This window comes from Hylobates moloch, unplaced genomic scaffold (genome assembly GCF_009828535.3).
Source record: "Hylobates moloch isolate HMO894 unplaced genomic scaffold, HMol_V3 SCAFFOLD_13, whole genome shotgun sequence".
Classification (NCBI taxonomy): Eukaryota; Metazoa; Chordata; class Mammalia; order Primates; family Hylobatidae; genus Hylobates; species Hylobates moloch.
The window spans coordinates 23,540,201-23,567,814 of record NW_026652288.1 but is presented as its reverse complement, the minus strand read 5'-3'; the positions used below and the strand labels follow the sequence as shown (position 1 = coordinate 23,567,814).

The 27,614-nt window shown below is 42.8% G+C and overlaps 1 protein-coding gene and 1 pseudogene across 5 annotated transcripts in view; one reads left to right on the top strand and one right to left on the bottom strand.

Moving 5' to 3' along the window:
• The first annotated feature begins 2,167 nt into the window (after positions 1-2,167).
• The window catches only part of ATAD2B (ATPase family AAA domain containing 2B), a 234,062-nt gene continuing 208,615 nt past the window's right edge, over positions 2,168-27,614 (top strand). For all 5 annotated transcript variants that reach the window (XR_009209482.1, XM_058426973.1, XM_058426974.1 and 2 more), the window contains exon 1: positions 2,168-2,837. Coding sequence is in view for 4 of the 5 variants with exons in the window: in XM_058426973.1 (XP_058282956.1) it covers positions 2,622-2,837 (216 nt within the window). In the remaining variant the exon portion in view is untranslated. The remainder of the gene's footprint in view (positions 2,838-27,614) is intronic.
• Positions 19,698-19,869, bottom strand: LOC116480389 (metallothionein-1G-like; annotated as a pseudogene).

Here is a 27,614-nt window from a genome sequence, read left to right as displayed (position 1 = left end):
TTTTTTTTTTTTTTTAATATTTTTTGAGACAGGGTGTTACTCTGTCACCCAGGCTAAAGTACAGTGGCATGAACTTGGCTCACTGCAGCCTGGACATCCTGAGCTCAAGTGACTGATGGTGCCTCAGCCTCAGGAGTGGCTGGGACCACAGGCACCACACCCAGTAGTTCCAGCTACCAGGGAGGCTGGGGCAGGGGGATTGCTTGAGCCTGGGAGGTCAAGGCTACAGTGAACTGTGGTTGTGCCACTGCACTCCAGCCTGGGTGACAGAGCAAGACCCTGTCTCTCTCTCTTTCTTTTTGGTAGGGAGAGGATCTCACTATGTTGCCCAGGCTGGTTTCCAACTCCTGGTCTCAAGCCATCTTCCCGCCTTGGCCTCCAAGTGCTGAGAATATAGGTGTGAGCTACAGTGCCTGGCCCAAACCAGCCTCTTTCCACAGGAATTGATACTTGTTTATGCTGCTCAGTGATGTGATAGCTACTTGACCCAGGAAAATCCAGGTATGGTTCCATTATGAGGAATTCACACCCATTAAGACGCCAGCTCTAAGTGGCAGGTGAAGTGTCCAGGAGAGGATGTGGTATGCAAATTGTGTCAGAAGGATTTATCTATTCTGAAATCCACACTGGTTGCCAAACAAAAAAACATTGTCATTCCCAGTGTCGTACAGTTTTTTGGAATGATTGGGAGCTTAGATGGCCAGAATGCTAAGTTTGATGCCATTTGGTTATTTTCAGGACTTTTCTTGAGTCTTCAATTTTTCTTAGTTTAATAAACAGTTTAATAAACTCCTTCCCAATAAACAGTAGGCTGTGTCTAATGTACTGTGAATTTTTTTTTTTTTTTTTTTGAGATGGAGTCTCATTCTGTCACCCAGGCTGGATGGAGTGCAGTGGCACAATCTTGGCTCACTGCAATCTCTGCCTCCCGGGTTCAAGCGATTCTCCTGCCTCAGCCTCTCAAGTAGCTGGGATTACAGGCATGCACCACGACACCTGGCTAATTTTTTGTATTTTTAGTAGAGATGGGGTTTCACTATGTTGGCCAGGATGGTCTCGAACTCCTGACCTGAAGTGATCCGCCCGCCTTGGCCTCCCAAAGTGCTGGGATTACAGGCGTAAGCCACCGCGCCCGGCCTGTACTGTGAATTTTTGAAATGAACCTAATTCCTACTTTACAGCAGAGCTTTTCTTTCTTTCCTTCTTTCTTTTTTTTTTTTTCTGAGACAGGGTCTGGCTCTGTCGTCCAGGCTGGAGTGCAGTGGCGTGATTTCGGCTCACTGCAACCTCCATCTTCTGGGTTCAAGTGATTCTCATGCCTCAGCTTCCCGAGCAGCTGGGATTACAGGTGCCCGCCACAACACCCGTCAATTTTTTCTATTTTTAGTGGAGACAGGGTTTCACCATGTTGGTCAGGCTGGTCTAGAACTCCTGACCTCAGGTGATCCACCCACCCGGCCTCCCAAAGTACTGGGATTATAGGCGTGAGCCACCGCACCCGGCCTACAGCAGAGCTTTTCATATGAATTGTGTGGCTTAATTTTTTTTTCTTTGGAAGTTAAATTGCAAATGCTTTATCTGTGGGTTAAGCTTTTTGTATTCAGCGGGCCAGGGGCAGGGGGCGGTGATAGAGGCGGCTCTTAGAGGGAACTCATTCTTTGACTCCGCCTTAGATCTGGCTAAGGGGATAGAAAACGACCCTGCCTCGCTTTGTTTAATGACGCAGGGTTCTAGCGTGGTGTTCCCCCCCCCTTTTCTTCTTAAGCTTACCACGTTCCAGATATCGCCCAGATGATTTTTTTTTTTTTTTTTATCACAGCTGTCATTCTCATTTTTACAGGCATGAAAAGTGCGACTCAAGTTCAGTGTCTTGTCTCGGGTAGCTCGGGGATTCCCAGTCAGCTCCTCGCGCCTTCGTCGCCGCTCCCCTTCCACCCCGCGCCTTCGCCGGCCGTCCCCTGCTCCATCCAGGCCACGGGGGTGATGGTGGGGTCTGGGGCATTCAGGCCTGGCTGGGCGCGAGGGCTTCAGGCCCAATTCCAAGCCCGAACTCGTCCTGATTAGTCTGGCTTTTCTGGTTGCCCCAGCCCTGCTGTCGCGGGGACCTGGAAACCATCGAGCTGACAGCCTAGAGCGTCGCTCCCCGGCCGCCGAGCGCTGACGCCGCGCCGGGGGCGGGGCAGCTAGAGGCGGCGGGGAGAGGAGCGAGCAGCCGGGAAGGGCTGGCCGGCCTCGCAGCGCCCCGCCGCGGCTGCGGCTGGAAGCGGTCTCGTTGGCCCTGCGGCGCTGGAGCCTTGACGCACGGAGCTCGAGAGCGAGAACGGGAGAGAAAGGGGTAGAAATGGCGGCTCCGCTCGGCTCCCGCTGAGGAGGGCGAAGCCGGCGGAGTGTCTGGGCTACCTGTCGGCAGCACCGCCCCCGCTTCCCGCTCGCCGCCTGCTCACGCCGACTTCCCTTCCTCTGCCCGGCTCTCTCTTGTGCTCGTCTGCGCTCCGCACGCTCCGGGCCGGCTCGTCTCTCATTGCCCGGCTCGGCTCCGCTGGCCCTGACTGACTGGCCGGCGGGCCGGCCTTGCTCGGCTCTCCCGGGCGCGGCGTGGACTCCGTCCCCCTGGCTGGACCATGGTGAACACCCGGAAGAGCTCTCTCCGCCTTCTCGGGTCCAAGTCTCCTGGTCCGGGGCCTGGGCCTGGGGCCGGAGCAGAGCCTGGGGCGACCGGAGGCAGCAGCCATTTCATCTCCTCTCGGACCCGCTCCTCCAAGACCCGCGCCGCCAGCTGCCCCGCCGCCAAGGCCGGGGGAAGCGGTGGCGCCGGCGTCACTCTGGATGAGGCCAGGGTAAGAGCGCGGCGTCCCGAGTCCGGAGGCTCGGAAGTGCCGGCCCTGCTGCCGGGGCTTTGTCTGGCCGGGTTGCGGGCAGGAAGCTCCAGTGGAGACCGCTCGGGCGGCTGGAGACAGGGTCTGCGGGCGCGGTGGAGGGTGGCACCCAGGAGAAGGGCCGCGACGCTGGCCCCTTTGCTTTCCAAGCTGGCCTGGCTCTTTTGTGTAAAGAAGAGCCCTTGAGTCTAGGGGAGAGGGCTTTGGGGGTCCCTTTCGGGGTCATTCGAACGATCTGCTGTCCGTGTCCTTGTCCTGCCCCAGAGGGGAATTCTAGCGGGGAAGCAAGAGCGAAGGGCCAGAGCCCCTGGGTGGAAGGGTTGGAGAAGTGAAAGTTTTCTGCGGTGTCAAACCCTTCTTGAAAGTGTGTCAGTTCCTGCCGCTGTCTAACTCCAGCTTACTCTCAGTTTGGGGGTGGTTCAAGTTGGTGAGGAAGTGAACAGAAAGCTCCAGTTGGCAGCCAGGCAGGGATGCTGAAAAAAGTTTGTAGCTGCTCTGACACCAACTTTAAAAACAAAATCAACGCTATCGCCTCTCCAGGCAGGAGAGATCAAACATGATGTTATAGCTGGGGAACCAGCCAGCTAGCTCACCAAGGCGCTAGTAGGAACCAGAGCTTTCAGGTCACAGAAGGAGCACGTCGAAAGAAACAAGTGGAATGTTTCGGATAGTCAGCACTATCATGCCAAAACTGTGTAGTTTCTTGGGTGTCTACATTTTTGTTATGGGACTATATTACAAAAGGTGAATGAACGCCATTGTTGTCGAGCAGTTGCAAAAATGACATTTAAAGACTCTGGTGATTGAATTAAAAAAGTGATTGAAAGATCCTGAAATTTTATTACCTACAGTATAAAGCTAAGCACAGATATTTATTGTTTTAAAGGAATTGACACGTTTGTTTTACTATGAGATTTTTTCTGAATTCAGAGAAGAGTGTATTGCTTCTGTCTAAAAGAGGTTGACTTGCTAAGTAATTTGGCTGGAAAAAGCTGTTCATTTAAAATGCTCCCTTAATTCCACACCATTTTGTGGTTCTTATTGGGGGGAAGCAATATTTTATGTTCTAGGGGTCTACAAGATCGCGGTTTGTGTGTGCTTTTCTGTTTGTGTCTTACAATGTTTTGACACTAACAGAATGGATCTGGGCAGAGACAACAGGAGTATTTTACCATACTACTATGAAATATTTTTATTGTATCTTTGAAAATCGTTTTGGCTTTTATTTGATAAAATTTTGGGCATTATAACGTCCTATTTAATAGACTGTTTTGGGGGCTTACAGATCTCTTAGGTTGAAATAAGGTTAAATCTGAAAGTTGTGCAAACTGTTGAGAATAAGTACTTTGAAGACGAGGCTTTCGGTAGAAACTATTCCAAACATGTTCAAGCTTCTTGACCTACTGAGGCTATCACATATTTTAAAATAAAACTCGATTTAAGAAAAGATCTTTTCTCTACATTTAAGGACAAAGAAAATATTTAGGGTATAAGCATTTAATTATATCATGTTATGTGAATGCCTAGTCTATTAGAGCAGTGTCTAACTCATCTGAAGCAATTAGCTCATCTTCACTGATCAGTTTGTGGTCCCATTTTTGAATTCATGGATATCATGCTGTCCTCACCCCCTGAGGAATAAGGTGAGGTAATTTGTCAAGCAGCTGTTATAGAGATGTTAAAAGGCTAGGAATCAATAATCTAATGAGGAAATGAACATTTGGTAGCTTTTAAATTGCTAAAAGAATGAAAGATATGAGAGCTCTTTGTAGAAGGGTACTAATGAAACTTTGTTTCAAAGATCCTTTTAAAATGTTTTAAAGCACCATAAATAACAGGCTACCAAAGATTTACTTTGAAATATTTGTTTTTCAGTCTTAAGAAGATTTATGTTATGGCTCTAGGAGATGATGGAGTGATCTAATTGCTTTCTCTGAAAGATTTTTTAGAGACTTAACTACTCTTACATAGCGATTGGACCTTTAGAAGAGGATAAATTATAATTCTGAATTTATTAAGGTTATGGACTATATATTTATGAAACGGTTTGTATATTTCTGGTTAGCTCTTCTCCAGTTTTGTAGGAATTTAGCACTCCTAGTTCACCCTTTCTGGAGTACTTAAAGACACCCTCTATGTCTGTGGGGTCTATATAGACATTTGCCAGTGTCTGTAAAGTCTCATTTGATGCAAAATGGGGTTGCCCATGTTGTTGCTTTAGCAGACCCTTATTTTTGTAGAAAGAAATATGTTCCTGTTTGTAACATAATATTCCTGTTCGTAATTGAGGAGTTTCTGCTTTTTCTGCTTTTGTGCCATGTTCTTAACTAACTACACATGATGCCTGTTTTTCCCTCTTTTCCCTCTGTTTTTAGATTATTTCATTCACTGTGTCCAGAGACATTTTATTTGCTTTAAAGAGTCATAGCGCTATGAGCTTTTCTTATAGTTTTGTCTTTTTCCCAAGTAGTATATGCATAGGATGGGGGAAAATATGCATTCTGCAGATTATTGGAATTATTTTCTTTTTCTTTTTTTAGTATGAAAAGCCTTTTTTTTTTTTGACATGTAAAAGGTGGTACTTAGTGTATATAATTCTGTGAGTTTGGAGATAAGTATATATTTGTGAAAACACCACCACATCAACACCATAGATATGTCCATCATTCCTAAAGTTTCCCTGTCGCTTTTATTATGATTGTATTATTAGTATTATTTTTGTGGTAAGAACACTTGATATAAAATCTACCCTCTTAGAAAATTTTAAGTATGCAATACAGTATTCTTAGATGTAGGCACTATGCTGTATAGATCTCCAGAACTTATTTATCTGGCATAAATGAAACTTGATTGCCTCCCCCCAAGACCCTGGCAATCACCCTTCTACTCTCTGCTTATGTGAATTTGCTAGTTTAAATTCCACATATAAGTGAGATCATTCAGTATTTCTCTTTCTGGGACTGACTTATATTATTTAGTGTAATATCCTCTAGGTGTATCTGTGTTGTTGTAAATGGCAGGATTTCCTTCTTAGGCTTAATAGTATTCCACTGGGCATGCACACATGTACACCATGTTTTCTACATTCATCTCTTGTTGGACATTTAGATTGTTTTCATATCTTAGCTATTAATAATGCTACTGCGAACATGGGAGTGCAGATGTCCGTCGAAATCCTGATTTCAATTCCTTTGGATAAATACCCAGAAGTTGGGATTGCTGGATCATATGGTAGTTCTGTTTTTAAATTTTTGAGGAACCTTCATACTGTTTTCCATAGTGGCTGCACCATTTTGCATTTCTACTGACATGTACCGGGATTCCCTTTTTTCTACATCTCCCCAATATTTGTTGTCTCTTATCTTTTTGACAAGAGCCATTTTGACAGGTGTGAGGTGATAGCTCATTGTGGTTTTGATTTGCATTTCCCTGATGATTAGTAATGTTGAGCACCTTTTTATATACCTGAGAGGTGTCTATTTAGTTAGGACCTTTTTTTTTTTTGAGACGGAGTCTTACTCTGATGCCCAGGATGGAGTGGTTCACTGCAGCCTTAAAATCCTGCTTTGCCCATTAAAAAATGTTTTCTTCCTTTGGAGTTGTAGGAGTACCCTATGTATTTTGGAAATTAACTGCTTATCAGATATATGGTTTGCAGATTTTTCTCTTAATCTGTAGATTGCCTTTGTGCCCATACTTTTAAGTTTTCTTATTTTTTTTTCTCCCTTATCATTACCCACAATGCCCACACTTTTAAAATGTCAGGTTGTTTTTTAATGCTATGTAGTTAGATGTGATTACTCCTGTATACTGTGGCTTTTTTTTGCTCCAAGCTTTCATAAAGCTTGACCTCTTTTAGGTCAGTTAATCTGGCCCTCAGTCATTAGCATTTATTTGCTCCACCTAGGTGTCACTCCTAGTAAACAATCTAATACTGTATTCACAAAACTGGACAGCAATCTTTGAAAATTATTTCAACTCTTTTTTTCTACCTCTCCTTGTTAGGTCTGTTTGCTGGTATTTCTGGCTTTTTCACTAGCTATTTAGGCTTTTTGAGATAGTCATTGACTCTGAGTCCCCATCTTGTGAGATCAAAATAAATATTTTGAGTAACTTTAGAAGTAAAATGCTGTATTACTTTTATTTTAATTTTAAAAATCCCTAGGTCCTTCTTTAGTATGCTTTTATCACTCTGTGCTTTTCCTTTTCCAACACTCATGCGTTTGCCAACATAACAAAGCAGAGTGGTCGAAATTGAGGGTTAAAGAGGTTAAAGAAGTCTGAGAGGGAAATCTCATAATGTGTATAACTCTCAGATGAGCAGGGGAAAATATAAGTTCCTCAGAACAGAGCAAGTTTTTCCTTATACTGTATCAGATTCACATGGAGTACCATATAGGTAATATTGTAACGTGACAATGTTCCCTGCCACAATTTCGAACCAAAGCAGTGGTGGAGTTCATAGGATTGTCTCTGGTAGCCAAGTGAAAATGCAGCTTACATTCAGTTAACAGGCTATTTCTGTAGTCCAGATATACACACGTTCTGTTGTTTAGGTCATGGATGAAACTTATAAAGCCTATGGAAGTGAATACATACTAATTCCTTAAATCATTTTCCCTTGGCAAGAAGTCTTTTAAACCATCCTTTGGTAGATGTTTTTTTTTTTTTTTTTTTTTTTTTTTTTTGAGACGGAGTCTCGCTCTGTCGCCCAGGCTGGAGTGCAGTGGCGCAATCTCGGCTCACTGCAAGCTCCGCCTCCCGGGTTCACGCCATTCTCCTGCCTCAGCCTCTCCGAGTAGCTGGGACTACAGGCGCCCGCCACCACGCCCGGCTAATTTTTTGTATTTTTAGTAGAGACGGGGTTTCATTGTGGTCTCGATCTCCTGACCTCGTGATCCGCCCGCCTCGGCCTCCCAAAGTGCTGGGATTACAAGCGTGAGCCACCGCGCCCGGCCTTGGTAGATATTTTATTGTATGTCTCCTAAATACCTAATTATAGATAAACTCATAACTTCTGAAATCCAGCTGGACAAGTGGTAGAATTACTACTGTTATGAAAACTGAGAAGCCCAACCAGTGTTTGCACCTGAATGTAGAGTGATCCTGTCTATTCAAGGATTTAAGTGCCATATTACTTTGAATCATATGTGTGGCATTGCTTTTAGGACATACACAATGAAGTTTCGTTTGTGTTCATTATCCGTTTCATTTGTGTGCATAGTGCATAATCAACTTGAGTGGATTTCTTTGGGTTTTTTTTTTTTTTTTTTTTTGAGATGGAGTCTTACTCTGTAGCTCAGGCTGGAGTATAGTGGTAAAATCTCGGCTCACTGCAACCTCCGCCTCCCAGGTTCAAGCAATTCTCCTGCCTCAGCCTCCCAAGTAGCTGGCATTACAGGCGCCTGCCACCACACCTGGTTAATTTTTGTATTTTTTGGTAAAGATGGGGTTTCATCATGTTGGTCAGGCTGGTCTCGAACTCCTGACCTCAGGCGACCCACCCGCCTCGGTCTCACAAAGTGCTGAGGTTACAGGCATGAGCCACCACACCCAGCCCAAGTGTTAGGTTTTTGGTCTTGCAATAAGAATATTTTATACTTTTGTGCCTCCTCTCTGGAAGGGGAGTCTGTGAACAATGAGTTACTGAGTAAAAAACATTGGGAATTTTTGGATAAAAAGTTGTATGGAAGTACAGAGTTGGGGGGAAATCATGTATGTGTTAACTTTATTTAAATGTAAGTTAGATTTTTTTTTTTTTAAGCAGTAAGTTTTGTAATTTTATCTGGAGGTAGGGTATATACCTTTGGCTAAAGTCTTCTCTAAACTCTTAGAGTAGGCCATAAGTGCCATAAAGGCAGGCACTATATTTTACTTCCCCCTAAATGCCATATTCCCAGGGCCTGAATACAGCACCTGACACAATGCTGAAAATGCTTAATAAATATCTGTTAAATGAATGAATGAATAGCATTTCAAGGAGCTGACCCATTTTGAGAATATCATGGTTATAGGACTTTGAGAATAGAGGATAAATAAAACACAGTTTTTACCCTCAGTACTGTAAATGTGCACATGGTATGCATATGAGAAGTTATTAACAAGGTAAATTGGTTCAAAGTAGGTGCCAAATGAATGGCATGGATACTTAGTGTGGTAAGACTTCTTCTGGTCCTCTACTCATCGAATGTTTTGGTGGAACTCTTTTTTTGTGTGTGTTCTTTAAAGACAGAGACTATTATGTTGACACCTGTATCCTGAGTGCCTAGAACAGTGTGTGTCAGTCAGTGCCCAATTAATACTTTTTTTTTTGAGGCAGAGTCTCTCTCTGTTGCCCAGGCTGGAGTACAGTGGCTCCATGTCGCCTAACTGCAACCTCCGCTTCCCGGGTTCCAGCGATTCTCCTGCCTCAGCCTCCTGAGTAGCCAGGATTACAGACGTGAGCCACCACATCCAGCTAATTTTTGTATTTTTAGTAGAGACGAGGTTTTGCCATGTTAGCCAGGCTGGTCTTGAAATCCTGACCTCAGGTGATCTGCCTGCCTCGGCCTCTGAAAGTTCTGGGATTACAGACGTGAGCCATCGTGCCTGGCCTAATACTTTTTTTTTTTTTTTTTGAAACAGAGTTTCCCTCTTGTTACCCAGGCTGGAGTACAATGTTGCGACCTCAGCTCACTGCAACCTTTGCTTCCTGGGTTCAAGTGATTCTCCTGCCACAGCCTCCTGAGCAGCTGGGATTACAGACATGCGCCACCTCACCCGGCTAATTTTTGTATTTTTAGAAGAGATGGGGTTTCACTGTGTTGAACAGGCTGGTCTGGAACTCCTGACCTCAGGTGATTTGCCCGCCTTGGCCTCTCAAAGTGCTGGGATTACAGGCGTGAGCCACTGCACCCGACCCCTAATACTTTTTTTTTTTTGAGAAGGTCTCACTTTGTCTCCCAGGCCGGAGTGCAGTGGCATGATCTTGGCTTGCTGCAATCTTTGCCTCTTGGGCTCAAGTGATCCTCCCACCTTAACCTCCCGAATAGCTGGGACTACAGGCACAAGCCACCACAGTCAGCTAATTTTTGTATTTTTTGTAGAGATGGGGTTTCGCCACATTGCCCCGGCTGGTCTTGAACTCCTGGGCTTGAGCAATCCACCCACCCTGGCCTCCCAGAGTGCTGGGATTACAGCCACTGTGCCTGGCCAGTTAATACTTTTTGAGTGAATTAATGGAAAGTATGACTCATTTTAAATTATTTTCACATTGACAATCTCTCTCTCTTTTTTTTTTTTTAAATAGAGATGGGGTCTTTTTATGTTGCCCAGGCTAGTCTTGAACTACTGGCCTCAAGCAATCCTCCCACCTTGGCCTCCCAAAGTGTTAGGGTTACACGTGTGCACCACCATGCCTAGCCGACAATCTTTCTTTTTTTGCTATACTCACTTGTTGCATTTTGCCCTAATAAGGAGAAGAGTAAACCAAGGTTTATTTAGCATCTCATACATGCCAGGTGTTGTTTAATGCTGTCTCATTCAATCCTTGTAACAACTCTATAAGGCAAGTGATGATACCCCCATTTTATAGCTGAGGAAACTGAGTTGCCTAAGAGGTTAAGTGGCCTGTGGGAGGCTAAAGGTAATATTTAAATCTAGTTCTGTCTTCTCTACTTGTATATCTTGTTTCATCTGTAGTTCTTTACCTCACTTATCATTACTCTTTGATGTTGTTCAATCAGTAGTTTCCACCAAAATCTGAAAAAGTGAAGTTGCAGCTGTTGTATACTGTAAGTATACCTACCATTTATAGACAGCTTTTACCTGCCTATCTGGAATTGTGGTGTCTAGGAGTGTACTGGGACTGAAAGTGTGAATAGTAGCATATAGGGATATGAAATATGGGACAATAATTTTTAGTAATTTCCTGCAGCCTGATTTCAGGAGGCGGTGTGGAAGGAGAGGAGCAGGCATATTGTACAGAGATTGTTTTTGCAATATTTTTCCTTAATATTTTATTATATATGTGTATATTTATATTTTTTGTTTCATTTTTTATTTAAAATTTTTTTGTGGGTACATAGTAGACATATATGTAGTATATATATATTTTTTGAGACAGGATCTTGCTGTGTTGCTCAGGCTGGAGTGCAGTAGTGCAGTCACAGCTCTCTGCAGCCTTGACCTCCTGAGTTCAGTGGATTCTCCCATCACAGTCTCTGAGTAACTGGGACTACAGATATGTGTTACCACACCTGGCTATTTTTTTTTTTTTTTTTGTAGAGATAAGGTTTTGCTATGTTGCCCAAGCTGGTCTCAAACTCCTGGGCTCAAGAAATCCTCCTGCCTTGGCTTCCTAAAGTGTGGGATTACAGGAGTGAGCTGCTGCTCCTGGCTTATATTTTTCTCTTTCTTTCTTTTTTTTTTGAGACGGAGTTTCGCTCTTGTTGCCCAGGCTGTAGTTCCATGGCTCACCATAACCTCTGGCTCTGGCGTTCAAGTGATTCTCCTGCCTCAGCCTCCCGAGTAGCTGGGATTACAGGCATGCGTCACCACGCCCGGCTAATTTTGTATTTTTAGTAGAGACAGGATTTCTCCATGTTGGTCAGGCTGGTCTTGAACTCCTGACCTCAGGTGATCCCCCGCCTTGGCCTCCCAAAGTGCTGGGATTATAGGCGTGAGCCACCGCACCTGGCTATATTTTTATTTTTCCAGACAGGAGTCTCACTATGTTGCCCAGGCTGGTTTTGAACTACTGGCTTCAAGCAATCCTCCTGACTCAGCCTGCCAAGTAGCTGGGATTATAGGTATGAACCACTGCACCTGGCTCTTCTCAATATTTTTAAGTTGGCTTTGGGAAAAAAAAAAAATCCCTGTAAGCAGACTGAGAGTCTGGGCCTTGTGGTCTCTATTAGAGGTATACTTGTACTATCTTTCCCTCTACTTGGTGATATTAATTTACAGTGTATACATTTGCTTTTATGCTCTGGGAAACTATCTCTAGAGGGAGTAAAGTGTTTTCCATTTGAAAAAATGTTTCTTGGCCGGGCGCGATGGCTCAAGCCTGTAATCCCAGCACTTTGGGAGGCCAAGGCGGGCGGATCACGAGGTCAGGAGATCGAGACCATCCTGGCTAACACGGTGAAACCCCGTCTCTACTAAAAATACAAAAAATTAGCCGGGCGTGGTGGCGGGCGCCTGTAATCCCAGCTACTCGGGAGGCTGAGGCAGGAGAATGGCGTGAACCCGGGAGGCGGAGCTTGCAGTGAGCCGAGATCGCGCCAGTGCACTCCAGCCTGGGGGACAGAGAAAGACTCCGTCTCAAAAAAAAAAAAAAAAAAAAAAAAAAAAAAGAAAAAATGTTTCTTGAAAAGACATTATATAGCATATTTATATATGAAGATTTGCATTAGTAAATTAAACATCTTTAGCATTGTTAGTTTATATCTGTATTCTAGGACCCAAATTGGAATCCTGAAAGGAGTGGTGCTTAAAATACCCAGAAAGTATGTTCTCTAGTCTTGCCAGACAGAAATTTGGAGGTAATCCAGAGCCTAGTTTTTGATGGTGAGGCTTGCTTATTCCTTTGTTCATTCATTCATTCATTCATTCATTCAGTAAATATCAAGCAGCTACTACTCTAAAATGTAAGTGCCATGTGGGCAAACATTTTTGGCTCTTTTTGAGTTGCAAAATCATAGAAGTCCAGGAAGCACCATTCACGCTGTAGTCTATGTGAATGGCACTCCTGGAGTTGTATCATTATGCTTGTCTGAATCCCAAGAATCTAGCATTGTGTTTGGGGTGAAAGCAGGTGGAGAATAAAACACAGTCCCTGGTTCATGGTATGCATTTAAAGTCTAGTGGAGGAGACAAATACATGCCATAAAAAAATAGCCCTTCCCTCAAGTCTAGTGCCCTTTCATCTACATTTGTTTAGGTGATTTAGCAGCCTCCCTAGGGGCTACTGTTTCCAGGCTCACTTCCTGTGTGGGTTTTAGAGAGGGGCCAAAAGCACCCTAAAATTACTTTTGTTTAATCATTATATCTGAAGTTTATACCCGTTCTTGTCTGCTTTTGGGCCTTTAAGGTCTCTAACACTACATTTTTGTGGCAAATTTAGAATTAAGTGAAGAAATAGGATATTATTTTAGAGATTTGGCAGTAACCTATGGTTAGAGGGAATTATTCTTATGTGCCAGACAACTTTCTTGCATATTATGTGGTTAGTGACTATACCAAGATCTGGTTTTGTGATTAGGGTTTGGAGTATTAGAGAGGATGATTGGAGTGGTCTGATATTTTTGGACTTGAATTTAGAAATTACTTTAAAAACTTGTCAGCCATTATTTTTGGACTTAAATTTAGAAGTTGGTTAAAAAAATTGTCAACCATTGTGTTTTGTTTTTGGTAGAATCTAATTGCAGAGAAATGTGGAAAATTAAGCTTCTTGGATTAAAACTTTGATTTGTTATTTAAAACTTTTAGTGTTAGGAAACTTTTTCCTCTAAAAGTGGTGAAGATTAATCAGTTATGGAATAAATTTGACCCTTGAAAAGATAATGAAAGAATAGTGAATTCTTTTAGCCTAACCTAAAACTATTTCCTATTTTGTAACTGTGCGGAATACTGACTCTTTGGATTTTAACTCTTTTTTTTTTTTTTTTTTTTTTTGAGACGGAGTCTCGCTCTGTTGCCCAGGCTGGAGTGCAGTGGCACGCTCTTGGCTCACTGCAAGCTCCGCCTTCCGGGTTCACGCCATTCTCCTGCCTCAGCCTCCCGAGTAGCTGGGACTACAGGCGCCTGCCGACACGCCCGGCTAATTTTTTGTATTTTTAGTAGAGACGGGGTTTCACCATGTTAGCCAAGATGGTCTCGATCTCCTGACCTTGTGATCCGCCCGCCTCGGCCTCCCAAAGTGCTGGGATTACAGGCTTGAGCCACCGCGCCCAGCCTGGATTTTAACTCTTTATGTTTGGGCATTATGTACTTTTGGAAGAATTCGTCTGTAAGAGATCTTAGGTTGAGATTGTAACAGAAGGTATAAAATTATGTTAAAATTTTACTTATTAATATAATTAGTTTATAAGTATCCATGATGATGATGAATCATAACCTCCAAATAAGTTATGTAAGGGTTTTAGCTTTTTTTTTTGAGACGGAGTCTCTCTCTGTCGCCCAGGCTGGAGTGCAGTGGTGTGATCTCAGCTCACTGCAAGCTCCGCCTCCCAGGTCCACACCGTTCTCCTGCCTTAGCCTCCCGAGTAGCTGGGACTACAGGTGCCCGCCACCACACCCGGCTAATTTTTTGTATTTTTAGTAAAGACAGGGTTTCACCGTGTTAGCCAAGATGGTCTCGATCTCCTGACCTTTTGATCCGCCCGTCTCAGCCTCCCAAAGTGCTGGGATTACAGGCGTGAGCCACCGTGCCTAGCTTTTAGCATATTTTTGTGGTTTATATTTCACTGATGATCTGAAGTGTGGGAAGTCAGCATAGTTAAAAGCAAAATAATGAATTGAGGCTGGGCGCGGTGGCTCATGCCTGTAATCTCAGCACTTTGGGAGGCTGAGGCAGGCGGATCATGAGGTCAGGAGTTCGAGAGCAGCCTGACCAATATGGTGAAACCCCATCTCTACTAAAATACAAAAAAAAGTAGCTGGGCGTGGTGATGCGTGCCTGTAATCCCAGCTACTTGGGAGGCTGAGGCAGGGGAATCGCTTGAACCCAGGAGGAAGAGGCTGCAGTGAGCTGAGATCACGCCGCTGTACTCTAGCCTGGTGACAGAGCAAGACTCCGTCTCAGAAAAAAAAAAAAAAAAAAAAAGAATCGGTAGCCAGACATGGTTGTTTACACCTGTAATCCCAGCTACTCAAGAGGCTGAGCAGGGAAGGATGGCTTGAGCCCGGGAGTTTGAGTCCAGCCTGGACAACATAGCAATACCCTTTTTTTTTTTTTTTTTTTAGTGGTGAGTTGGATTTTTTTTTTTAATCAAGACTTTGTTTTCCTAGGTTACAGAGAATAGTAGTTAATAGGTAGGGTGACCATATGTCCCCATTAGCCTAGGATAGTACTGACCTGCCTGGCACATGCACAGTTTATGCTTGTCCCAAAAGAATTATTAATGCCCTCAACCCTCTCTTTAACATATTTAGATGATAGAATACTTAGATGAAACAATACTTGGTTACTGTGTTGGTTTATATGTATGTCTTTTATGTTTTCATAAGTGATATTTAGCTATAGAGCTTATTTTATTATTTTCTCTTAACCATTATATTTTCATCCATGTGGTAACTCTGTATACATACAGTCACTACTCCCACCTGCTACATGGTACTTTGTAGAGTCAATTTATTGCATTTTAACTATCCACCCTCAAGAGATAGGTACCTAAATTGCTTCCTACTCTCTGCTACTGCAAATATTGCTGCAGTTAATACCCTGATGCAATGTCCCTCGTGGACTTGGTGTGGGAATTTCTTTGAGATAGACACCAAGAGTGGAAAAGCATATATATACTTAAGTATTACCTCTATGTGTGCTGCTCTAGTCTCCACTCGTAGGAGTATAGTGTATGAGAGTTCTCTTATTTTTTGGAGATGGAGTCTTGCTGTCGCCCAGGCTGGAGTGCAGTGGCGCGATCTCGGCTCGCTGCAGGCCCCGCCCCCTGGGGTTCACTCCATTCTCCTGCCTCAGCCTCCTGAGTAGCTGGGACTACAGATGCCTGCCACCTCGCCCGGCTAATTTTTTTTTTGTATTTTTAGTAGAGACGGGGTTTCCGTGTGTTAGCCAGGATGGTCTCGATCTCCTGACCTCGTGATCCACCCGCCTCAGCCTCCCAAAGTGCTGGGATTACAGGTGTGAGCCACCGCCCCCGGCCGAGTTCTTGTATCTCCACTTCCCTGCCAATATTTGGCATGAGCTACCTTGGGCTTTGTGTTTGTTTAGTGGAGACGGAGTCTCGCTCTGTCGCCCAGGCTGGAGTGCAGTGGCGCAATCTCGGCTCACTGCAAGCTCCGCCTCCCGGGTTCACGCCATTCTCCTGCCTCAGCCTCTCCGAGTAGCTGGGACTACAGGCGCCTGCCACCACGCCCGGCTAATTTTTTGTATTTTTAGTAGAGACGGGGTTTCACCGTGGTCTCGATCTCCTGACCTCGTGATCCGCCCGCCTCGGCCTCCCAAAGTGCTGGGATTACAAGCGTGAGCCACCGCGCCCAGCGTGAGCTACCTTTTTAATAGCCTTTCTTTAGCTACTAATGAGTTTGGGTAACTCTTTATTTCCATACTAACTTTTTTTTTGCTTTCCTCCTCTCTAAAATACCTGTTAAGATTTGTTTTTGCCCATTTCACTATTTTCTACTGGAGTTGCTATTTTATTACTATTTTTCAAGAGTAATTAGAGATTCGTGACTTTTGACTTTTTTTGGTCCCACACTAAAGGATACTGTTTACATTGTGACTTTGTACACACATATAGTTCTACTATTTAGGTCTTTGATTCATTTTCTTCATTCTACTAGACAACCTGTCCTTTGTGGTGCCACTTTGTAATACATTAAGTTCTCATGTATGTTGTTCTGATCTCTCTGTTCTTTTCTGTTGGTCTGTTTCTGCTTATGGCAATACTATACTTTTTTTTTGTTTTTTTAAATTTTTTGTAGAGACAGGGTTATTGCTGTGTTGCCCAGGTGGTCTTGAACTCCTGCCCTGGCCTCGTGAAGTGTTGAGATTACAGGTGTAAGCCACCATGCCTGGCCCATACTGGTGTGGTTTTTTTTGACCAGGGTCCTGCTCTGTCACCCAGGCTTGAGTGCCCTGGCGTGATCACAGCTCACTGAAGCCTCGACCACCTAGGCTCAAGCAATCCTCTCGCCTCAGCCTCCCAGAGTGTTGGGATTACAGGCATGAACCGTTCTACCAGGCCAATACTATTTTTCATACTATGGTTTTGAGTTATGTTTTAATATCTTAAAGGACAAGTTTCTACTTTTTGTTATTTTTCAAGGTTGACTTAGATGTTTGGGGGTTGTTTTTCAATTTTAATTTCAATTGAGATTATAGAGTTACTCAGAAGATCCAACTAGAATTTTCTTTTTTTTTTTTTTTTTTTTTTGAGACGGAGTCTTGCTCTGTCGCCCAGGCTGGAGTGCAGTGGCGCGATCTCGGCTCACTGCAAGCTCCACCTCCCGGGTTCATGCCATTCTCCTGCCTCAGCCTCTCCGAGTAGCTGGGACTACAGGCGCCCGCCACCACGCCCGGCTAATTTTTTGTATTTTTAGTAGAGACGGGATTTCACAGTGGTCTCGATCTCCTGACCTCGTGATCCGCCTGCCTCGGCCTCCCAAAGTGCTGGGATTACAAGCGTGAGCCACCGCGCCTGGCCTTAGAATTTTCTTTTTTTTTCTCGAGAGAGTCTCGCTTTGTTGCCCAGCCTGGAGTGCAGTGGCGTGATCTCAGCTCACTGCAGCCTCCACCTTGCAGGTTAAAGTGATTCTCTTGCTTCAGCCTCCCAAGTAGCTGGGATTACAGGCATGCGCACCCACACCCAGCTAATTTTTGTATTTTTAGTAGAGATGGGGTTTCACCATATTGGCCAGGCTGGTCTCGAACTCCTGACCTCAAGTGATCTCCCCGCCTTGGCCTCCCAAAGTGCTGGGATTACAGGCGTGAGTGAGCCACCGTGCCTGGCCCCAACTAGAATTTTGATTAGTAATATATTGAATTCATAGATTAATCTGTAGAGAATTGACACCTTCAAATTGTTAGCATGTCTAACAGCATGGAACATCTCTCACTGAACATAGTTTGTATATTTCTGTTGTAGGATTGGATGCTTTCTTTGTGGCCTAATATATTGTCAGTTTTGGTAAATATTTATTGTGTGCTGGGGAAAAATGTATATTTTCTGTTAGATATAGAAAAATAAAAATGTATGATGGAAAACATTAAGAGATGGGATATAATGTGAACTTATTGATTAGTCAGATACTCAAAAATCTCTTGTTCCATATTAAGATTCTTTTTTTTTATGTATTTATTTATTTTTGAGACAGATTCTTGCTCTGTCACCCAGGTTAGAGTGCAGTGGCTCCATCTCGGCTCACTGCAACCTGCGTCTCCTGGTTTCCAGTGATTCTTCTGTCTCAGCCTCCCGAGTAGCTGAAATTACAGGCATGGGCCAGCATGCATGCCTGGCTAATTTTTGTATTTTTAGTAGGGATGGGGGTTTCACTGTGTTGGCCAAGCTGGTCTCGAACTCTTGACCTCAGGTGATCCATCTACTTCGGCCTCCCAAAGTGCTGGGATTACAGATGAGAACCACTGTGCCTAGCCCCATACTAAGATTCTACCTAATATTTGTTGTTGTTGAAATTATTTTTGTTATTTTTCAAATTCTGATGTATTTTTTTAAGTAAATTTTTATTTTAGAATAGATTTTAATTTCCTTTTTGCTTTCTTTTTTCATCCATTGGTTATCTAGAAGTATGTTGCTTACTTTCCAAACAGTTGGGCATTTCTTTTCCTTTCGTTTTTTTCTGAGATAGGGTCTCACTCTCTCACCCAGGCTGGAGTACAGTGGCATGATCGTAGCCCACTGTAGCCTTGAACTCCTGGACTCAAGTGATCCTTCTGTCTTAGCCTCCCAAGTAGTTAGGACTACAGGTGTGTGCCACCAGGCCTGGGTAATTAGAAAATTTTTTTTTGTTAGAGAGGGTCTTGTTATCTCCCTTTGTTGCCCAGGCTGGCCTCAAATTCCTAGACTCAAGCGATCCTCCCACCTTGGCCTTCCTAAGTGCTTGGATCACAGGTATGAGTCACTGTACCCGGCCTATTTTCTGTTTATAGTTTTGTTAATTACTTCTAGCTTGTTTCTATTGTGCTCAGAGAACATACTGCATATGATTTCAGTCTTTTGAAATTTGTTCTGACTTATTTTGTCACATTGTTTATGGTTATTTTGATAAATGTTTCATGAACACTGGAAAAGAATATGTATTCTGCAGTTTGCAGTTAGGGGTGTAGGATTATAGTTATTCACTAAGTCAAATTTGTGCATCTTCTACTTTTTTTTTTTTTTTTTTTTTTTTGAGATGGAGTCTTGTTCTGTCACCCAGGCTGGAGTATGCAATGGTGTGATCTTGGCTCACTGCAACCGCCGCCTCCCAGGTTCGAGCGATTCTCCTGCCCCAGTCTCCCGAGTAGCTGGGGTTACAGGCATGCACCACCACGCCTGGCTAATTTTTGTATTTTTAGTAGAGATGAGGTTTCACCCTGTTGGCCAGGCTGCTCTCTAACTCCTGACTTCAGGTGATCCACCTTCCTTGGCCTCTCAAAGTGCTGGGATTACAAGCATGAGTCACTGTGCCTGGACCTTCTGCTGGTTTTAAGTTATACGTTTTGCTTTGTGTGTGTATGTGTGATTGCTCTTCAGACTTATACTTGTATTTATTAGTTTTGCTTCGCCCCTCTCCCTCTCCCTCTCTCCCTCTCCCTCCTCTGCTCTCTTCTTTCTCCTCTTCTTCTCGTTTCTTTTTGGGATAAGATCTCACCCTGTCATCCAGGCTGGAGTGAAGAGGCACGATCAAGGCTCACTGCAGCCTTGACCTCCTGGGCTCAGGTGATCCTCCCACCTCAGCCTGCCAGGTAGCTGGGACTACAAGCATGTGCCACTACGCCTGGCTAATTTTTTTTTTTTTTTCAAGTCTAAGTGTTTAATTATTGTTCACATATTTCACAGAAAAAAGGAATGTAGCAAATGGGTCAAGATTGTATCAAAAAACAAAAAATCCTGAATTTTACGGGTCACTCTATTTGTACTTGGGAGAAGGGCTGTCCCGACATCAGGCACAGCAGCTGCACTTCTCTGACACCCCTTTGCAGATGCAGCCCTGGGCACACTTGGCACAGCCCACAGGGCAGCAGGAGCAGCAGCTCTTCTTGCAGGAGGTGCATTTGCACTGTTCGCACTTGCAAGGAGGCAGTGCAGGCGCAGGAGCAGTTGGGGTCCATTGCAACCCGAGGCGAGACTAGAGTTCCCAAGCGAGAAGGGAAGAGGCAGTGGTGCACGTGGAAGGCGTAGTCACGCCTGGCTAATTTTTTGTATTTTTTGTAGAGATGGGGTTTCACTGAGTTGCCAAGCTGGTCTCAAACTCCTGGGCTCAAGTGATCTGCCTACCTTGGCCTCCCAAAGTGCTGGGATTACAGGTGTAAGCCACTGTGCCTAGCCAATTAACTCTCATTTTTCTTTAAAAAAAAATTGTTACCTCTTTTTTTTTTTTTTTTTTTAGACGAAGTTTCACTCTTTTTGCCCAGGCTGGAGTGCAGTGGTACAATCTGGGCTCACTGCAACCTCTGCCTCCTGGGTTCAAGCAGTTCTCCTGCCTCAGCCTCCCGAGTAGCTGGTATTACAGGCATGCGCCACTACGACCGGCTAATTTTGTATCTTTAGTAGAGATGGGATTTCTCCATGTTGGTCAGGCTGGTCTCAAACTCCCGACCTCAGATGATCTGCCCGCCTTGGCCTCCCAAAGTGCTGGGATTACAGGTGTGAGCTGCCACACCCGGCCTATGTTACCTTTTACTACAGTCTCTTTAACATGCTCCTCCACTGTTCTTCCTCTCTTCTTGCCTTATATATTTTTTTGAGACAGAGTCTTGCTCTGTTGCCCAGGCTGGAGTGCAGTGGTGTGACCTCGGCTCACTGCAACCTCCGCCTCCTAGGTTCAAGCGATTATTGTACCTCAGCCTCCCAAGTAGCTGGAACTACAGGCGTGCTCCCCCACGCCCAGCTAATTTTTGTATTTTTAGCAGAGACAGCCTTTCATCATATTGGTCAGGCTGGTCTCAAACTCCTGACCTCAGGTGATCCGCCTGCCTCGGCCTCCCAAACTGCTGGGATTATAGGTGCGAGCCACTGCACCCGGCCGACACTATCTCTTTAAAAAAAATTCGTAGCAATTCAACTGGAAATGAAAGTACCTTTCTTTAATTGCTGCAATTGAGTGACCAGACAATGAAGATAAAAGAGTATGCAGGCCGGGCGCAGTGGCTCACGCCTGTAATCTCAGCACTTTGGGAGGCCTAGGCAGGTGGATCACCTGAGGTCGGGAGTTTGAGACCAGCCTGACCAACATGGAGAAACCCCCGTCTGTACTAAAAATACAAAATTAGCTGAGCGTGGTGGTGCATGCTTGTAATCCCAGCTCCTTGGGAGGTTGAGGCAGGAGAATCACTTGAACCCAGGAGGTGGAGGTTGCAGTGAGCTGGAATCGCGCCATTGCACTCCAGCCTGGGCAACAAGAACGAAACTCTTGTCTAAAAAAAAAAAAAAAGTATGCAAGAGTGGACACAGTGGCTCACACCTGTATTCCCAGCATTTTGGGAGGCCAAAGTCGGAGGATCACTTGAGGCCAGGAGTTTGATACCAGTCTGGGAAGCAAAGTGAGACCTCACCTCTATTAAAAAAACAAAAAATTAGCCTGGTATGGTCGTGTGTGCCTGTAGTCTCAGCTACTTGGGAAGCTAAGGTGAGAGAGTCACTTGAGCCTAGGAGTTTGAGGCTGTAGTGAGTTATGATCATACCACTGCACTCCAGCCTGGCGATATCTCATCTCTTAAAAACCAAAAAAAAAAAAAAAAAACCCAAACTTATGCAAGACTCAACCTCAGCTCTTTGGAAAAATATTTTATTCTTACTTAAAAAGTATGAAATAAATATTACTTTGTTTTATTTTCCACACATTATGATGAAATAAATATTTCAAATAATATGTACATACACAGAAAAGGGCCTTTTTCCCTGTTCCCCTAATTTCTCCAGTTTGGTCTTCTGAGGGATAACCACTGTTAAAGCTGTTGTACATCCTTCTGACCATTGCATATGTACTATGGGTTTATATGTGTGTCACACACATATGACACACATATATGCATATATAAACAACCCATAGGTTGTACCCATAGGTGTATGTGCAATATGTGTGTATGTATAATATGTATGTGTATATATATATATTTGGAGGCAATGTCTCACTTTGTCACCCAGGCTGGAGTGCAGTGGTGCAGTCATGGCTCACTGCAGCCTTCACCTCCTAGACTCAAGTGATCTCCCACCTCAGCCTCCTGAGTAGCTGGGACTACAGGCACGTACCACCATGCTTTGGGTCTCCCAAAATGCTGGGATTACAGGTATGAGCCACCACATCTGGCTTATTTCATTTTTCTTGATGGTTAATATTTCTTTTTTTTCCTCACACTGTTGACCAGGAGCCTTTCTGATAGTTCTAATATTTCTTTGTATCATTATACTGCCACATATTTAACCGGTTAGCACACAGGTTTTCTCCATACTTTTCACTTCATAAATAGTGTAGCAGAAAATGACCTTTCTTTTTTTTTTTTTGAGACGGAGTCTTCCTCTCTTGCCCAGGCTGGAGTGCGGTGGCGCCATCTCGGCTCACTGCAACCTCTGCCTCCCAGGTTCAAGTGATTCTCCTGTCTCAGTCTCCTGAGTAGCTGGGATTACAGGCACCCACCACCAAACCCGGCCAATTTTTTTTTGTATTTTTAGTAGAGACAGGGTTTCACCATGTTGGCGAGGCTAGTCTTGAACTCCTGACCTCAAGTGATCTGCCCGCCTCTGCTTCCCAAAGTATCGGGATTACAGGTGTGAGCCACCGCGCCCAGCCGACCTTTCTCTTATAGATAAAGTGGAATTACTGGGTCAAACGATAATGCGTATTTTAAATTTTCATAGGTTTTCTCAAATTGCTTTACACTGAGACTAAACCAATTTGTACCCCATTCCCCAATACTATCAGCACTATTTTCGTATACCTTTACCAGCTAATTTAAGGTGTTAAATTTTAACTTCCATGAAAGGCAGGGACTACCTTAGCGCTAAGTATCTTTAGTATCTAACACAAAAACAGGCACTTAATAAATTTTGTTTGTGAAAGGAATGAATTATTGAAAGTAATTAATAAGCTTATGAAGTTACATTAATTCTATAAAGCCAAACAAGTATTCTTACTTGAGATTGTATCTACTGTGAGACAGTAGGTATAAAATTTGTTACTTATACTACCTCCTTGATTCTTCTAACAATCTCATGAGGTAAATAGTAGTTTCTGAGTTATAGTGGTAGTGCTGCAATGTAAGATTGGTCCTGTCTGTACAACTTCAAAGTCTGTGGCATTTTTCTTTTCTTTTCTTTTTCTTTTTTTGAAACAGGGTCTCACTCTGTCACCCAAGCTGGAGTGCAGTGGTGTAATCATGGCTCACTGCAGCCTGGACCTCCCTGGCTCAAGCGATCCACCTACCTCAGCTTCCTGAGTAGCTGGGACCACAGGCATGTGCCACTACGCATGGCTAATTTTTAAACTTTTTGTAGAGACAAGTCTCAGAGTCTACTTCGGTGGCCAGGCTGTTCTTGAACTCATGGGCTCAAGTGATCCTTTTATTTCAGCCTCTCAAAGTGTTGGGATTATAGATGTGAGCTATCATGCCTGACCATGTGGCATTTTTCAGTACCCACATTGTCTCTTTCTTATTTTAAATAATGTAATATTTTCAGATTTTTAGAAACTACCTTTTAGAAATTTTTATGTGGAAGAAAAGTGCATTTTAAATTATTATAGACTGTTTTTTAATCTTTCTGTATCTCCTGAACTAACAGGTCACTTCTATGTATTTTTTTCTCTTTCTGTATTCTTTCTTGATGATTTCTTAGAAATACTAAACTAGTAAGCCCTTGTTCTTGGAATATTTGAGGAAAATTTAGAACATTTTATATGCTTGCCATTTCAGGACTTTGTAGAATAGTGTTGGCCCTAAATAAATAAATAGCAGTGCAGAGTTTTGTTTTTTGCAGTCATGGTAACCACTGCCTCGTGCATTCCTTTTATAAATGAAAGAAAAAGAAATTGACTGCACTTCTAAGCTTTCTTGTGAAAACAGGAATACTTGTTAAAAAAAAAAGTATACAAAAAGCCTGTCCTATAAGGAAATCGGAAAAGATTTGATTGCACCCATACATTTTCTGATCTAACTTGGGGGAAAATGTTCCTATTCTGTTTTTTCTTTGTCTCTTTGAGACTTTTTCTCTCATCATTTACTTACTCTTTAAATAATTTGTTTTATTCTCCCTTACAGTTCCCTTTTTTCTGTAAGAAGCCAGGTTGTCTTTTCTTAAAAAAAACAAAAAGAAAGAAAATCCTTTCCTCCAACTCTAAACTATTCTTTCTTTTTTAATTCTGACACTTTTGTAAGACTAGCTCTGTAGTCATCACTTGTACTTGCTGACCACTTGCTCCATTATTCACCTAGTGTTTTCCACCCTGCATTTCACAGACATTGCCCTGTCAGAAGTTACAATGATCTCTTACTTACACATCCTCAGGTTTATCAGCTTTCTTCTGTTAAGTCGTTTTGGAGCAGTTTAACTCCTCTTGTTTTAGTGAGAGACTATATTTGTCTCTGATTTTTATGACATCTCTTGTGCTTATCCTCATTCATTAGGCATTTTTTTAAGGTTTTGACTTCTGCCCTTCTGTTTTTATATTCTGTACATTACCTATGATCATTTTCTTTTATGACCATGTTTCATATCTGTCTCTGCTCCTTAACTCACTTCATCTCAGAGGTGTATTTCCCATAGCCTGATAGACCTCTCCTTAGATTCCTGGCTATAATTCCAAACTAACTTTCCAATTTTAATTCAGCATTATACTTCTGCCGTCATCACCTGTTCCCTGGCTCCCCACACCACCACCACTACCATCACCACTACCACCACCACTACCAACAACAACAAGCACTTTTTATACCTGCCCTTAGTGTATTTATTTTGAATACAGCGATATCACTAATCTAGTTATTTTGTTTTCTGGACTAAATTTCTGCTTTCTGATTTTCCCAATTCTAAATGAGGCCGTCATCAAGTTTTGATTTAATCTCGTGATCTGCTAATTCACTTATTTCCATGCATCTCTCATTTTTAAATGCTATACTTGTCCTCATTCTTTTTGTCTTTAGATTAAAATACAGCTTTTAGATTTCTGACAAATTTAGATCTGGGCATGAAGCCTTCCTTGAAAACCAGAGCAACATCTATTCATTTCTAGTTATTCTCAAGTTCTTTTGCCTCACTTTTTAAGATTTATGACAGAATAATAGTCACTATTTATGGTAGCTGATGAGTATGGTTTAAGGGACTGTAAAAGTCAAGAAGAAAATGGTTTTTACAAATTGAAAAAAATTATCTCTTCAAAGAGGTTAGAATTAAACAAAAAAGTTGCTTAAGTGGGGATGACTATATCTTTTCATTAATTTCTGTAGGATTTTACATTATTATTATTATACTTCTCTTGGAAGTTATCCTTAGATTGTGTTCTGGTATTTTTATGTGTCCCATTATTAAGTTGTTAGAATACATATTCCCACTTCTATAGAAAACTTGAAAACAATATTTATTTATTTATTTATTTATTTTTGAGACAGAGTCTTGCTCTGTTGCCCAGACTGGAGTGCAGTGATGCGATTATGGCTCACTGCAACCTCAACTGCTGGGGCTCGGGTGATTCTCCCACTTCAGCCTCCCAAGTAGCTGGGACTGCAGGGCGTGGACCAGCACACCTGGCTAATTTTTCTATATTTTTGTAGAGACAAGGTCTTGCCATTTTGCCCAGGCTGAGCTTGAACTCCTGAGCTCAAACAATCCGCCCACCTCAACCTCTCAGTGTTGAGATTACAGGTGTGAGCCACCATGCCCGGCCGAAAACATCCTTTAAAGTCTACATCAAATAGGTTTTTTTTTTTTTTTTTTTTTTAAAGAGACGGGTTTTGCTGTGTTAGACTGGTTTCAAACTCCTGGCCGCAAGGATCCTCTCGCCTGCGCCTCCCAAAATGTTGGGATTACAGGTGTGAGCCACTGTGCTTGGCCTCAGGTAGTTCTTATTCATCTTTTTTACCACTGCCTTCGATGTCTTATGTACATAGTAGGTCCTCAATAAACGTTAGTTAACTGAAATTATTTCCCTTACGCCTGAGGTACTTTCCCTACTCATGGATTATAATCACTCTGACACAGATTGCTAAATGGCTGTGGGTAGATTGCATAATCTTTTAAATATCTTTGTCATGAAACTGGTAACGCCTTCTCTCAAAGGGTTAGGTTATCATTAGCTAGTAAAATGCTTTGAAGACGAAAAAGTTAAGATTGAGCATTATGATCATCCTATTAAGGGTGAATTGTTAGCATCAGGTTTGTAGGTAGAAGCTTTCCCAAAGCTTGAAGTTAATTAAATGGTTCTGAAGTAATTATTTTGTACCTGTTTACATCGTGGTTGCTTGCTTTATTTAAATCCCCAGATTTCTTTGGAGGGAAGGAGTCTTTGGTAATCCTCTTTATTCTGAGGTCTCTGTCGTAGAGCCAAATCAAGATTGAAACCCTCCCGTGACAAAAAAGTAAATATATCAGTACATTGTAGCAGTTAGGATGATGTACTTTGTATTATACTTGAAGTATGTTATATGCCAGAGGTCCTCAGACTTTTGTGTACTAAGAATCATTTGGAAGCCCTCGTTAAAAACGTTTCACCTCCAGAGATTCCAGTCCAGCAGGTTGAAATTTTTAATGAGTAATGCAGGTCATTTTTGATTCAGGTAGTATGTAAACAACAGTTTGAGAAATACTTCTGAGTGGAATTGAAAGCCAGTAGAATATGCAAATGACCAATAAATAAATGTGCAAAACTCACTTAAATTGATATTCAAGTAACTATATACTCGAATTATTTAAAAAATTCAAATATTTTACTTTTTTTTTTTGTCTTCAGTTCAATGGTACATAGTACTTATTTCCAGGGTATGTTTGGGAAACTAGTACCTGCAGATGTTCCATGAAAAAAGAGAGCTTGATCAAATAAGTTTGTGAAATGTTATATACTTTATTCCATCCGTAGAGATTTATTTTGCATGTTATCATAATATTCTTAGAAGTTTCGCAGCAAAAAGCCTTGGACCTCATTGTTTCCCAAACTTAATTCACCGTGAGCCCTCCTTTCTTGCCCCTAGTAATTTCTACTAATAATTTGTGAACAAATTTCCAGAAATTTTGTTTGTTGTTTTTCCTTGTTATCGTGGAATTTTAAAAAATAGGGTATGTTTTTGTAATTCAGGAGCTTAAAATCTTGCTAGAATTTCAAGACTTGGACATGGCACTTTAAAGATGATAAATATATGATGCTAAGTTGAAATAATCAAGTGCCCAAATGTATAGTAGGGCTGCAACTAGTAGCGGGGATAAGCTTAATTTAGGTTAGATTCTTCAGGGAGATTTCATGAAGAAAAAAAAAAATGGGTCCTGAGATAGGTCTTGAAGGTGAGTGATCAAATTTGATTGGAAGAAGGCCGGGCGTGATGGCTCACGCCTGTAATCCCAGCACTTTGGGAGGCCGAGGCGGGTGGATCACGAGGTCAGGAGATCGAGACTATCCTGGCTAATATGGTGAAACCCCGTCTCTGCTAAAAATACAAAAAAAAAATTAGCCGGGCGCGGTGGTGGGCACCTGTAGTCCCAGCTACTCAGGAGGCTGAGGCAGGAGAATGGCGTGAACCCGGGAGGTGGAGCTTGCAGTGAGCCGAGATCGCGCCACTGCACTCCAGCCTGGGCGACAGAGCGAGACTCTGTCTCAAAAAAAAAAAAAAAAAAAAACAAACAACAACAAAAAAAACAAATTTGATTGGCAGGAGTA